Raw genomic sequence first — 14839 nt, forward strand, 5'->3', positions numbered from 1 at the left:
AATAATGTACAGCAATGAATACAACTAATTCTCAGAAACAATTCAGAATACTGACTCAAAGCGAAAACGATCAACCTTTGAATTTCTAAAAAGCAGAGGTTACAATACAAGTTAAAATATTACTGGTTTTCCACGTCGATTGAAAAAAATAGGTCTGGTAATATTGCCAGAGCAATGTCATATATTTACATGAACACGCGGAAATTAATCATTGATAATAAGCGTCGCGCCGGTTATGACAATGATGTGCGAGCTGTTTAGAATATCAAAATATTCCAGCTGATGATTTGGAACTTTTGCTAAGGGAAGTTTTTATTGCCTCACGTCTGAGGCACGTCTAAATTTCCAGTCTTTATAATTATGATACAGGATTAAACACGACTTCTTAAAACTCCTGTGGAAAGTACTTCCATTAATTTCTCAGTGACCGAATTATCTTTACAAACGCGTTGATAATTCCACTTTTGCGTGAACTCGAGGATGATTGTTGGTAACTATCTATTAAAATAAATATTAACCGAAGCAATAGCAAAAAGAAGGCGGGAAGGGTGATTCAACAACAGCCTCATTAGTATAATTAGGGAAAAGTAAACTAATTTGTTCTTTAAACACATTTTGCCAAATTGTTGATAAAATCAATCTCTGTAATTTGAGTCGTATCCAAAACAATGTTATTATTAATCAATCTAGCCTCATTCACAAAAAAGACTTCTATTATGTGATTTTTAACCTCACCAAACGCACGCAGAGCAAGCACTAGTTATTGAAAAGAAGCTTACTAAAAGTCTGACAGGCGCATCGACATCAAGGTCTAACTTCGAACTATTTTTATTCGATTTAGAGGTCTCTGCCATCTAAATAAGACTGTATTGCTCATCAGGCAGCCCAGACAGCACAATGTCAGTACCCTGTATTGCCTTATAACAGAAGACGATCGTAATCTTCATTTGTGGAAACGTACAACTGTAACTGCACTTTCAATACACAAGCATTTAAACAAACCTTATGTAGGTGGAACACTGATAATCTGAGAGCTTTGGTTTAAAAAATAGGAGACTAAACAGAAGTTCAATTTAATTGTTCTCAGTTGCAATTGAATACATTTACTTAAAACGGTCCCTCTCCATCACTTTCCCACACAGGAAGGAGAATAATACGCTGTCTGATGGAAAAGAGTTCTAATTTTGCAAGTTAGTTTTGTCGGTTGGGGGGAAAATCATATAACTTTCTGAATGTAAGCGATCTCGATAACAAACGAAAATGCAAAGGGGGCGTTTTTGGGCAACCTAGAAAGTTAGCTTATTTTTGCGCAAAATGGAAGTAGTTGAATAGTTCGAAGCATTTGACAGAGATTACCATTTAAAATGATTTCAAATCAAGAAATACAGTATAGTATATATGAAAGAGTGAAGTATGAAAAATGTGTCACATTGTTACATGATTGATATACTTACTAACTAATAACTAATAAAGCTATCTTCACCAAAATACCCGCTACATTATTTAATGTATTTCCAGGTTTACATGTTATTGTGATACGTCAATTATTGACTTCACAATTCGAGGCAGTGCGGGGAGAGAAATATGTTGTATGTTTGTCTTATAATTCCATTTCAGCTGAATTCCTTTTTAAAGTTTTGTTTATGTATGATTGGAGATGTAAGTATCTCTTTCTTATTAGTACAGATATATTTATCATCAAGTGTGACGTTTTCCTGTTGATTGACAGCAGTTACGGGGCGGATAAGTGTCGTAATTTCCGTAGTCTGCGTCACGTTGGGCATGCGAAGATGGCGGATTCTCTCCCTGCGGAGGTGGATATGGTAGTCTTGGGTACAGGTAAGGATGGAAAAAGTGAAGGCGACTTACTTGGTGTTGTGCTTTTCCCAGACGTGGCAGAGTCAGCCTGAGTCATGGGTTTTGGAGCTTTCAAGCCCTGCGTTGCAGTTGTCAGGAGGTTGTATTGAAGCTGGGCCTTGGTTCTTCAATGAAATGTAGAGTCGCCCTGTACGAGGAGTATGCCAGAAAACCCGCGTTTTAATGTCGCGACACGTCGCAAAGTGTTTGTAGCTACTTAGTACGACTTGAAGTATAGGCATAGTTACAATTTGAGAATAAGATTGAAGTAAACAGCAACAGTATGTGACTACCCTGTTAATGACCACTTCAGACGTCTCTATCCCACTATTTAAATGAATGAATTCACTTCTTCCCTTTGGGGCTTTTGTCAAATGAAAAATCTCGTATTTTTACTTTTCAGGAAGTGAACATTGAAAATAATAGCAGCTACTAGGAATATGAAAAAAAAGTGTAAGAAACACTTGGGTCAGGCAAAATCTGCAGGAAAACAAGCAGTTAATGTTTCAGATGAAACACCCCTTTCAAAACTGGGCAAGAGGAAAAAGCACCTTGTATGGAAGGGATAGCTAGAACAAAATAAATATCTCTGACAGAGTGAGATCAAAAGTTGTTTGGGTGCTAAATGACAGATAAACTCATTGAGCTGATGGAAGAAGTTAGTGATTCAGAACACAAAAAAAAACTGAAATTGAGCAGTTCCACATTACTTCCTTTCTGTCTATCAGAACTGATCACTTAAAATTTAAATCTGACCCTGATCCAGCTCTTCTCCCTTTTTTTCTTTCTTTATAACTGTCCTGGTAGACCATTATATTTTAAAAATGTAAAGCTGTTTTACTAAAATGTACAGATTATTTGCAGTCACAGTCATTGTCCTCTGGGGAAGGAAGCCTCCGTTTTGGGTCAGACAGGCATAATTGATGCATCTGATTGGATTAGCTGCTTGACAGATTGGAATGTGCAATAAATATCAATCTTATATAGGCTGTGCTCTTTCCACAAAGTCACTTTGTTTAACAAGCTATTGAATAAACTGTTTCTCTGCAAACTTTAATATTTTGAGTAAAACATTTTAAAAATCTTTTAACAGTGGAGTTGGATATAGAATAAACTTAAATCACAGCAAAATGTTCCCTGAGGTTAAACTTGAAGGTTCTATAAGTACAAAACCAATGTTGACCTGCAGTAGATCTTTAAAATTATTTTGGAAATGCAAACAATTGTGGTGGTTGTAAGAACAGTATTTTTGCATCACTTTTGTACTTTTTGGGGAAAAAAGAACCCAAGGAATTCATAAATTTTAATAGAACTTTATTCAAAGCTGTGAGAATAAATGCAAAAATTTCTGATTTAACTTTTCACCAACTTGCTGATCTTTACTCTTTTCCTCCCCTGAGTTAATTTTAGCTTCTGCCTGGTGAATATGCCGCCTGAGAAAAGTGATGATTGCAATTGATGACTTGTGTGAAACTACCATCATTAAAAAATGGTTTCAAATCTGTTAATTTAAAATAATTGGTTAGTAAATACTGCAGTTTTAATTCTCAAGGTTCTCTAATTGTGTCAAACATTTTTCTGTTGTGTTGCTATGATGTGCAAGAGTGAAATTTCCTCCTTTATAATGGCGTGACCAGGTTTTAAATTGCAATATCTTATTCTTCTGTGCGTACCTGAATGATGAGGAGAGGCAGATGTTTGAACTTCACTCATTTGATGTTTAGAAAAGCCAAAGCAATTTTTGGAATTTATATGTTGCTGGATAACACTGCTGCTTAGCAATATTTTAATGTAAAAGAAAGCATTTACAAAAACATGGACTTGTCCTTGCTGTGTCTAAAAGATGTTGGCATTATCAAGTGCCTTCTAGTACCTGATGCTCAGTGTGTATTCCTGGGAATGAAAGCATTACTGAAATCGACCATGTTGCAGCTCTTGAGCCCCATGTCCATGACTCACTCCTTTCTGTCAAACACCAATCAGTGCAAAAGCCTCTCCATACTGAGCCGTGGGCTGTTCATTACTGAGGGAGCAAGCGGTTACAGCTTGAGGTGTCCCGGAGTTAATTGTTCAATTCCAGCACCATTCTGTTCATGTCATGATCATGTAAATATACAACATTGTGCTGGCAATATTACCAGCCCTATTTTTTTTAAATTGATGTGGAAAGCCAAAAATATTTTAATTTGTATTGTAATCACTGCCTTTTGGAAATTCAAAAGCTGATAATTTTCCCTTTGAAATTCTGAATTGTTTGTGGCCATTCTGTAAGGAGTCTCTGTACATCTTCTCTGTGGAAGGCATGGGTTTTCCCTGGGTGCCCCTTGTTCCTCCCAAAGTCCAAAGATGCACTGTGTAGGTTAATTGGTCATTGTAATTAGGTAGGGTTAATCGGGGTTCTGGGGTTGCTGGGGTGGCAGGGCTGGAAGGACCTCCTCATCGCAAAATAAATAATACAGCATGCAGTGTGCAAGCCAAACAGATGTCTTTTTTTTAAAAAAAAGGTACAGGAAGTGTGTGCTCTGCAGTGTAATGTTAAGCAGGATATCAATACCATCAGATGCATCAGCAAATCTGCAATTTATGGATGTGTGAATAGGCAATAATGGTGGTTAAGCCTACTGTGACATCACTTTGGTTGTTTTCAGTTAATAATAGAAATGGTATCAATATCAAGTACATTAAACAAGGTGATTGCTGCCCAGTTGGCAATGATGTTTAATCTGATTTTTGTTTGTGGGCAATGCTATCCTTTGTATGGAGGAAAAGTAACTTGATTATTGTTTTGTTGCCCCACATACTATTAATGTGCTATTGCACCTTAACCTGCTGTGTAGTGAAGCAAATTATTCATAACTTGTATCTCAAAATTTTTCCTGGTTTGCTCTTAAAAAGAATTTCTGTGACTGCATTGGAACACAGGATTCAACTCTTCAAGCAATACGCACAAAATGCTGGAGGAACTCAGTAGGCTAGGCTAGGCTAGGCAGTAGTATGGATGCTGAAGGGTTTTGGCCTGAAACGTCGACTATACTTTTTTTTTCCAGAGATGTTGCCTGGCCTGTTGAGCTCCTCCAGCATTTTGTGCATGTTGCTTGGATTTCCAGCATCTGTAGATTTTCCCTTGTTTGAGATTCAAATATTTGTTTGATTGCAAGATGGTACCATTCTTATAACCCTGTTACATCTCTGTGTGGAGGTCAAGTTTTTGGGGCGACAGAATGCATTTTACAGTTAAGTAAAAATCAGAACTGCCGATGCTGGAAATCTAAAGCAGTGTGCTCAGACAGAAGTACTGACGTTTCTTAAGCTTGTCCAGGGTCTCACTAATGATACAGGAGGCCCTAGCCAATTAAGTCAGACTGCAAGAGTGAAAAGACCCTGATGGGTGTTGTATACAGGCCTCCAAACAGTAGCCAGGATATGGGGTACAAATTACAACAGATGGGAAAGTCATGTAAAAAGAACAGTGTTACAGTAGTCATCAGGGATTTCAAAATGCAAGTATATTGTGAGGAAAATCAGGTTGGTGCTTGTTCTGGAGAGAATTTACAGAATTACTATGAGGTACCTTATCAGAGGAGCTTGTGGGCAAGCTCACAAGCAAAAAGACAATTTTGGATTGGATGTTGTGTGATGACTCAGATTTGATTAAGGAATCCTTATGAGACAGTGATCATGTGTCAGGATTTACCCTGCAGTTTGAGAGGGAGGAGGTAAAATCGGATGTATCGGTCGTACAGTTGAGTAAAGTGAACTACAGAGGAACGAGAGACAAACTGATTATAACAGCACACGAGCTGGGATGATGGGAGAGCAGCAATGGCTGGAGTTTCTAATAGTAATTCTGAAGACATAATAAATTTACTTTGATAAAAATTTTTGTCAAGGTATATGTCACTGTATACAATCTTGAGACTCATTCTCTTTGGGCATTCTCAAAAAAAAATCTAACAACCATAGTAGAATTAATGAAAGACCACACCAGGGTGGACAACCAGTGTGCAAAAGACAACTAATTGTGCAAATACAAAAAGAAAGTGGGGAAAAAAGTAATAATAAATGAGCAATAAATCATGAGCACATTAGATTAGTCATTGAAAGTCAGTCCATATGTTGTGGGAACAGTTCAGTGATGGGGCAAATGTAGTTCAATGAAATTATTATCTCCTCTGGTTCAGGCTCTTTTTCTGATGGCAGCAGCAAGATGAGAGCATGTCCTGGGCGGTGGGGGTTCCCCGATAATGGATGCTGCTTTCTTGCGACAATGCTCTGTGTGGATGCACTCAATGGTGAGGAGGGCTTTACCTGTGATGGGCTGGGCTGTATCCACTACCTTTTGTAGGTTTTTCCATTCAAGGGCATTGGTGTTTCCATACCAGGCTGTGAGCAGCCAATAAACTTTCCACCACACGTCGAGAAGTTTGTCAAAGTTTTTTTTAGATATCAGAATCGGGTATCTCCAGCACGTGGCGTGAAATTTGTTAACATAGCAGCAGCAGTACAATGGGGTACATGAGAATATAGAAAGGGAAGAAAAAGTAAAATCAATTACACCAAGTATATATGTATATTAAATAGTTTAAAATAGTGCAAAACAGAAATGATGTATTTTTAAAAAAAAAGTGAGGTAGTGCTCATGGGTTCAATGTCCCTTTAGGAATCAGATGGCAGAGGGGAAGAAGCTGTTCCTTCCTGAATTGTTGATTGTGTGCCTACAGGCTTCTCTACCTCCTTCCTGACGGTAACAATGAGAAGAGAGCATATCTTGGGTAATGGGGATCCTTAATAATGGATGCCATCTTTCTGAGGCACTGCTCCTTGAAGGTGTCTTGGATACAATGGCAGCTAGTACCTGTGACGGAGCTAATTTTACAACTTTTTTGGTCCTTTACAGTAGCATTCCTTCCCCCCCCCCCCCACAAAGCCCAGGCAGTGATCCAACCTGTCAGAATGCTCTCTAGAGATATAGAAGTTTTTGGTGACAAACCAAATCTCTTCAAACTCCTAATGAAATATAGCTGCTGTCTTGCCTCCTTTATAGCAGCAAGGATATGTTAGGACCAAGTAAGATCCTCGGAGATCTTGACACCTAGGAACTTGAAATTGCTCATTCACTCTTCTTTTGATCCCACTGAAGATTGGTTCATGTTCCCTTGTCTTACCCTTCCTGAAGTCCACAACCAGCTCTTTCATCTTGCTGGCATTGAGTGCAAAGTTATTGCTGCGACATCACTCAACTAGCTGGTATATCTCACTCCTGTTGGCCCTCTCATCTACTTCTGAGAGACTACCAACAATGGTTGTATCATCAGCAAATTGATAGATGGCATTTGAGGTATACTTAGCCGCACAGTCATGGTATAAAGGGAGTAGAGCAGTGGGCTGACAACACATCCCTGAGGTGCACCAGTGTTGGTATTGAGCGATATTATCACCAATACACACCAATTGTGGTTCTCCGGTTCGATGTCATACCGAATCTTCATAAACTCTGAAGAATGTAGAGGCATGCCGTGCTTTCTTCATAATTGTACTTGTGTGCATGACCTAGGATAGGTCCTCTGAAATTATAACACCAAGGAAGTTAAGGTTGCTGGCCCTCTCCAACTCTGATCCCCTGAGGACTGGCTCATGGACCTCCGGATTCCTCCTCCTGAAGTCAATAATCAGGTCCTTGGTCTTGAAGATATAGAGTAAAAGGTTATTATTGTGACGAAAAAGCATTCTAAAGAAAGGATGACGCCACTGTGACTGACGAGAAGTCAAAGACCGGAGAAAAGCAAAAGCGTGCACATACATTTTAACAAAAAAGTGGGAATCTAGATGATTGGAAAGCTTTAAAAATCTAACAAAAGGCAACTAAAATAGCAATGTGAAATGATGAAATATGAAGGTAAGCTAGTCAATAATATAAAAGAGGATAACAGAAGTTCCTTCCCCCCCCCCCAGATATATAAAGAGCAAAAGAGAGGCAAGTATAGACATTGAACTACTGGTAAATGATGCTGGTGAGGTAATAATGGATAAAAAAGATATAGATGAACTGAATGAATATATTACATCAGTCTTCATAAGCAGGATAGGCAAAGAAGGGTCAGATGTTGTTTACTTGGATTTTCCAAAGACTTTTGACGAGGTGCCACAATAAGGCTGCTTAACAAGATGAGAACCCATGATATGACAGGAAAGGAACTAACATGGATAGATTGGCTAACTGGCAGAAGGCAAAGAGTGAGAATAAAGGGGGCCTTTTTCAGTTGGCTGCCGGTGACTAGTGGTGCTCCCCAGGGACTGGCATTGGATCTGCTACTTTTCATGTTATATATTAATGACCCGGATGACAGAATTGATGGCTTTGTGGCCACATTTGTGGTTGATACAAAGATAGGTGGAGGAGCATGTAGTGTTGAGGAAGCAGGGAGCATGCAGAAGGAGTTGGTCACTCAGACAAATGGTCAAAGAAGTGGGACTTGGAATATCATATAGGCAACTGTTCTTCGGTAGAAGGATAAAGGCAAGAAGATTTTCTAAACGGTGAGCAAATTCAAAAGTCAGCGGTGCAGTGACTTGGGAGTCCTGATGCAGGTTTGGAAAATTTGGTTAATTTGTAGATTGAATCAATAGTGAGGAAGGTAAAAGCCATGTTGGTATTCATTTTGAGTAGGTTGGAATAAAAAAAGCAAGGATGAAATGCTGCGCCTTTGTAAGACATTAGTCAGGTCACATTCAGAGTATTGTGAACTCGAAATTTCTGCAATTGGTGGAAATTCAGAGCAACGTATGTCTACGAAAGGTATATTAGGCCCCATATCTAAGAAAGTCTGTCTTGGCGTTAGCATCCAGAGAAAGAGAAGGTTTGAGAATGTCCTGAGAAAGAAAAGGTTAAAGTAGGAGGAGCGTTTGATGGTCCTAATTCTGTATCCACTTTAGAAGAATCAGTGGGAGGAGGGGATATCACATTGAAACCTACCAAATATTGAAAGATTGTGATAGAGTGGACATGGAGATGATGTTTTCAATGATGGCAGAGTTGAGAAGTCAAGAGCACAGCCTCAGAATAGAAGGGTGTTCCCTGAGAGAAGAGACGAGGTGGAATTTCTTCAACTAGAGGGTGGTGAATCTTGAATTCATTGCCAAAGACAACTGTTGAGGTCAAAACTGGTTATATTTAAAGCGAAGGTTGATGGGTTCTTGATTAGGAAGGATGTCAAAGGTAATGCAGTGAAGGCAGGAGAATGGGGTTGAGAGGGAAAATGGAACAGCCATGAAATGGCAGGGAAGACTTCATGGGCCTAATGACTTAATTCTGCTCCTATGCCTTGTGGTCTTTAATTTGTCAGTGTATATCAGTTACGTAACTGGTATTAACTGATCTTACTTTTTTTCTCTTTATGGGAATGAAGGGCATGCCTAGCCTGACCTGGCAGGGATGCCCTCCTGCTCTGCAGTTTTTTTGCAACTCCCACTTTCTTTTGTCTGTCTTTGCTCTCTTACTGCTCCCATTTACCCACTGATCTGGTAGTTTTGTTTGTAGCTTGTCTCTATTGTCACTACCATTTCACGCTACAAGAGAAGCCCCCCACCCCCATCCTCTCTACAGGTTTACAAGCTTTTGTCTTCTAATAGTTCTGATGGAAGTCTCCAATCTGAAATGTTGACTGTTCCTCTTCCTAAAGAGTTGACCTGACCTACTTGGTAATTCTAGCATTTTGTATTTGAATTTTACAGTTAATTGGTAAAATCTTGAAGTCTAAGCATATGCAAGTATGAGAGCCAATTGAAGTAAAATTATCACAATCTGCTATCTGACTTTTCAGAAATCCTGATGGGTTGGTATCTGGATTATTGGGTGATGTTTACTACGCCTCCTTTAAGCTTGCTGGATTCACTGAAAAAAAATTAAAATAATATAGTGTAACATCTTGGGCGGCACAGTGCTTCAAAGTACAGGTGACCTGGGTTTAATTCCAGCTGCTGCTTGTGAGGTTTGTACTTTCTCCATGTGACTGTGTGTGTTTCCTCCGGATGCTGTGGTTTCCTCCAAATGTCCAATGACAACTGGTTGGTAGGTTAATTGGTCATTGTAAATTGTCCCATGATTAGGCTGGGATTAAATTGGATTGTTGAGCGGCGTGGCTCGAAGACCCGATTCTGCACTGTATGTCAGTAAAATAAAATGTATATCGTTTTAAGTCTGAAGTGTGCTGAGGCTAAAGGGATAATGTTCAATAATAAGACCATAAGACACAGGAGCAGAATTAGGCCATTTGCTCCAAGTCTACTCTGCCATTTCATCATAGCTGATCCATCTTTTATCTTAGCCCCAATCTCCTGCTTTCCCCCACCTCCATATCCCTTCATGCCCTGACCAATCAAGAATGTATCAACCTCTGCTTTAAATATACATGAAGAATTGGCCTCCATAGCTGCCTGTAGCAACAAATTCCACAGGTTTACCACTCTGGCTGAAGAAATTCCTCCTTATCTCTGTTCAAAAAGGATGCCCCTCTATTTTGAGGTTGTATTCTCTGGTCTTAGACTCTTCCCACCATGGGAAACATCCTCTCCACATCCACTCTATCAAGGCATTTAATTGGTTTCAATTTGGTCACCCCTCATTTTTCTGAATTCTAGTGAATGCAGTCCCAGAGCCATCAAAAGCTCTTTATATGATAAGCTGTTCAGTCCTGGAATAATTTTCGTGAATGTCATTTGAACCCTCTCCAGTTTCAGAATGTCCTTTCTCAGATAAGGGGCCCATAACTACTGTCAATACTCCGTGAGGCTTCACCAGTGCTTTATAAAGCCTCAACGCTACATCCTCATTTTTATATTCTAGTCCTCTTGAAATGAATGCTAATATTGCATTTGCCTTCCTCACCACAGATTCAACCTGCAAATTAACCTTTGGGAATCCTGCACAAGGACTCCCTAGTCCTTTTGTTCCTAGTTTGTTATATTTTCTCTCCACTGAGAAAATGGTCAACCCTTTTATTTCTTCTACCAAAATGCATACTATAGACTTCCCAACACTGTATTTCATCTGCCACTTTGCTTATTCTTCTAATCTGTCTACTTGCCGTCCACTTCCTCAAAACTACCTGTGCCGCCAACTTGTATAGTCTGCAAACTTTGCAACAAAGCCATCAATTCCATTGTCGAAATCATTGACACATAACATATAAAGAAGTGGTCCCAACACACACCGCCGTGGGACACCACTAGTCATCAGCAACCAACCAGAAAGGCTCCTTTTATTCCTTCTCTTTGTCTTCTGCCAATCAGCCACTGCTTTATCCATGCCAGAAGCTTTCCCGCAATATCACTGGCTTTTAGCAGGTTCATGTGTGGCACCTTATCAAAGGCCTTCTGAAAATCCATGTACAGAACATCAACCGATTCTCTTTTTCTATCCTGCTTGTTATTTCTTCAAAGAATTCCAGCAGATTTGTCAGGCAAGATTTTCCCTTGAATGAAACTGTGCTGACTATGGCCTACTTTACCATGTGCCTCCAAGTACCCTGATACCTCATCCTTAACAATCGACTCCAACATCTTCCCAGTCACTGAGGTCAGACTAACTGGCCTATAGTTCTTCTGCCTCTCTTCATTCTTAAAGAGTAGAGTGACATTTGCAATTTTCCAGTCTTCTAGAACCATTCCAGAATCTAGTGATTCTTGAAAGACCATGACTAATGCCTCTGCAATCTCTTCAGCTAATCTTTCAGAACCCTGGGGTGTACACCATCCGGTCTAAGTGATTTTATTTACCTTCAGACCTTTCAGTTTCCCAAGAACCGTCTACCTAGTAATGGTAACTTCACACACTTCATGACCCCTGAAACCTGGAACTTCCACCATACTGCTCATGTCTTCTGCTGTGAAAATTCTTTTTCAGTTCATCTACCATTTCCTTGTCACCCCATTACTTCCTCTACAGCATTGTTTTCCTGCAGTCCAATATCCACTCTTGCCCCTCTTTAACACTTTACATCTCGGAAGAAACTTTTGGTATCCTCTTCAATATTATTGGCTAGCTTACTTTTCCTTTCCATCCATACCTTTTTAATGACTTTCTAATTGCCTTCTGTTGGTTTTAAAAATTGCCCAATACTGTCACCTCCCACTCATTTTTGCACTACTATATGTTCTCTCTTTGGCTTTTATGTTGGTTTTGACTTGTTAGCCACAGTAACGTTATCTTGCCTTTTGAATACGTCTTCCTTTTGGGATGAATAGATCCTGTGCCTTCTGAACTGCTTCCAAAAATTCTAGCCATTGGTGCTTTGATGGCATCCCTCCAAGTGTTCTTTTCCAATCAATTCTGGCCAACTCCTCTCTCATGACTCAAATTGCAGGGTGAATTCTATCTTGTGATCACTTGTCGTCTTGGGATTCCTGTACTTAAGCTCCCTAATCAATTCTGGTTCATTGCACAGCACTCAACCAAGAATTGCTGATCCCCTTGTGGTCTTAACCATGTGCTTCTCTAAAAAGCCATCTCATTGGAATTTGAAATTTCCCTTCTTATGCTTCAACATCAGCCTGACTTTCCCAATTTACCTGGATATTGAAAGTCCCCATAACTATTGTAACATTGCCCTTTTGGTGTGCACTTCTACCTCCTGTTGTAATTTGTGGAACATATCTTTAATGCTGTTTGGGGGTCTGTATACAATTCCCATCAGGGTCTTTTTACTCTTGGAGTTTCTTAATTCTATCCATAATGATTCAACACCTTCTGACCCTGTGTCACCACTTTCTAATGATTTAATTTTTTTTAAAACCATCGGAGCCACGCCATCCCCTCTGCCTTTCTGCCTGACCTTTTGATACAATGTATGTCCTTGGACGTTAAGCTCCCAGCAACAGTGCCAGAGGTATTCACCCCTCTTGGAAGTTTTCATGTTTTATTGTTTTACAACATTGAATCACAGTGGATTTAATTTGGCCTTTTTGATATTGATCAACAGAAAAAAGCTCTCCTGTCAAAGTGAAAACATCTCTACAAAGTGATCTAAATTAATTACAAATATAAAACACAAAATAATTGATTGCATAAGTATTACCCCCTTTAAGTCAGTATTTAGTAGGTGCACCTTTGACAGCAACTACAGCCTTGAGTCTGTATGGAGAGGTCTCTGTCAGCTTTGCACATCTAGACACTGCAATTTTTCCACATTCTTCTTTACAAAACTGCTCAAACTCTGTCAGATTGCATGGGGATTGTAAATGAAAAGCCCTTTTCAAGTCCAGCCACAAATTCTCAATTGGGTTGGGGTCTAGACACTGACTTGGCCACTCCAGGACATTAACTTTGTTTTTAAGCCATTCCTATGAAGCTTTGGCTTTATGCTTGGGCCCATTCTCTGGCTGGAAAACAAATCATCTTCCCAGTTGCAGTTCTCCTGCAGATTGCATCAGGTTTTCCTCCAGGATTTCTCTGTATTTTGCTGCATTCATAAAACCCTCTATCTTCACAAGCCTTCCAGGACCTGCTGCAGTGAAGCATCCCCACAGCATGATGTAGCCACCACCATGCTTCGTGGTAAGGATGGTATGTTTTTGATGATTGGTGTTTACTTATGCCTAACATAGGGTTTAGTCTGATGGTTAAAAAGCCCAATTTTGGTTTCATCAGACAACGGAACCTCCTGGCTGACTTCAGTCTCCCACATGCCTTCTGGCAAACTCTAGCCAAGATTTCATGTGAGCTATTTTCAGCTGGCTTTCTCTTTGCCACTCTCCCGTAAAGCTGCAACTGGTGAAGCACCTGGGCCACAGTTGTGTGCGCGATCTCTCTCATCTCATCCACTGAAGCTTGTAACTCGTCCAAAGTTGTCATGGGTCCCTTGGTGGCCTCCCTTACTAGTCCCTTTCTTGCACAGTCACTCAGTTTTTGAGGATAACCTGCTCAAGGCGGATTTACAGCTGTGCCATATTCTTTCCATTTCTTAATGATTGACTTAACTGTATTCCAAGGGCTATTCAGTAACTTGGAAATTTTCTTGTATCCTTCTCCTGATTTGAGCTTTTCAATAATTTTTTCAGAGTTGCTTGAAGTGTTCTTTTGTCTTAATCGTGTAGTTTTTGCCAGGATAGTTCCAGATACAGGTGTATTTTTTTTACAACAATCAAATGAAACATCTTGACTGCACATGGTGATCTCAATTTAACTAATTACATGACTTCTAAAACCAATTGGTTACAACAATGATGTTTTGGTGTGTCATTTTAACACGGGGTGAATACAGGTTTCCCCCGCCATCCGAAGGTAGAGCATTCCTATGAAACGGTTCGTAAGCTGGAATGTCGTAAAGCGAAGAAGCAATTACCATTTATTTATATGGGAAAATTTTGTGAGCGTTCGCAGACTCAAAAATAACCTACCAAATCATGCCAAGTAACACAAAACCTAAAATAACAGTAGCACATAGTAAAAGCAGGAATGATGTGATAAATACACTACCTATATAAAGTAGAAATACTTTTCCACAATCATTACTGAACTGTTCTCCGTAGCGAAAATCTCACACAAGTGCTGTTGGCAAAAACATGGCGCAAGCACTCTCCAGTAACCTTGTAAGCTATGAAGCTGCCAAATCATACCAAACAACACTTAAAATTACACAGCCCGTATAAAGGAGAAATAATGTATGTACTGTGTAGTATCACTTACCGGAATTGGGACAGCACTGAGCACACTGATGATGGTGTGTTAGACTGAGTAGTCGCAGGTTGGCTGGTGCAGTGGCCCCCACCCTCCAGGCTGCAGACAGATGCCGAACAGCGAAGCATGCAGGGGTCCAGCGGTAGCCGGGAGGCATCCAGCACATCATTAAGAAAAAAAGCCGAAATAAACATGCTAATTAATTAGGTGCTGCCCGGCACGTAATTCTCAGTCCAGATCAGTGCCGATTGCATCGCCTTTGATCTGGGCCGACAATTACGTGTGGGGTGGCACCTAATTAATTAGCAT

At 39.9% G+C, this 14839-nt stretch overlaps 1 protein-coding gene across 1 annotated transcript in view; it reads left to right on the plus strand.

The window, feature by feature from the left end:
• chm (CHM Rab escort protein) overlaps window positions 1-14839 on the plus strand; it is a 129412-nt gene that overhangs the window by 2000 nt on the left and 112573 nt on the right. Inside the window, exon 2 of the mRNA XM_063060636.1 lies at window positions 1682-1839. Coding sequence (XP_062916706.1) covers window positions 1791-1839 — 49 coding nt within the window. The 5' untranslated portion in view covers window positions 1682-1790. The remainder of the gene's footprint in view (window positions 1-1681; window positions 1840-14839) is intronic.

Source organism: Mobula hypostoma, chromosome 10 (assembly GCF_963921235.1).
Source record: "Mobula hypostoma chromosome 10, sMobHyp1.1, whole genome shotgun sequence".
NCBI classification, from domain to species: Eukaryota; Metazoa; Chordata; class Chondrichthyes; order Myliobatiformes; family Myliobatidae; genus Mobula; species Mobula hypostoma.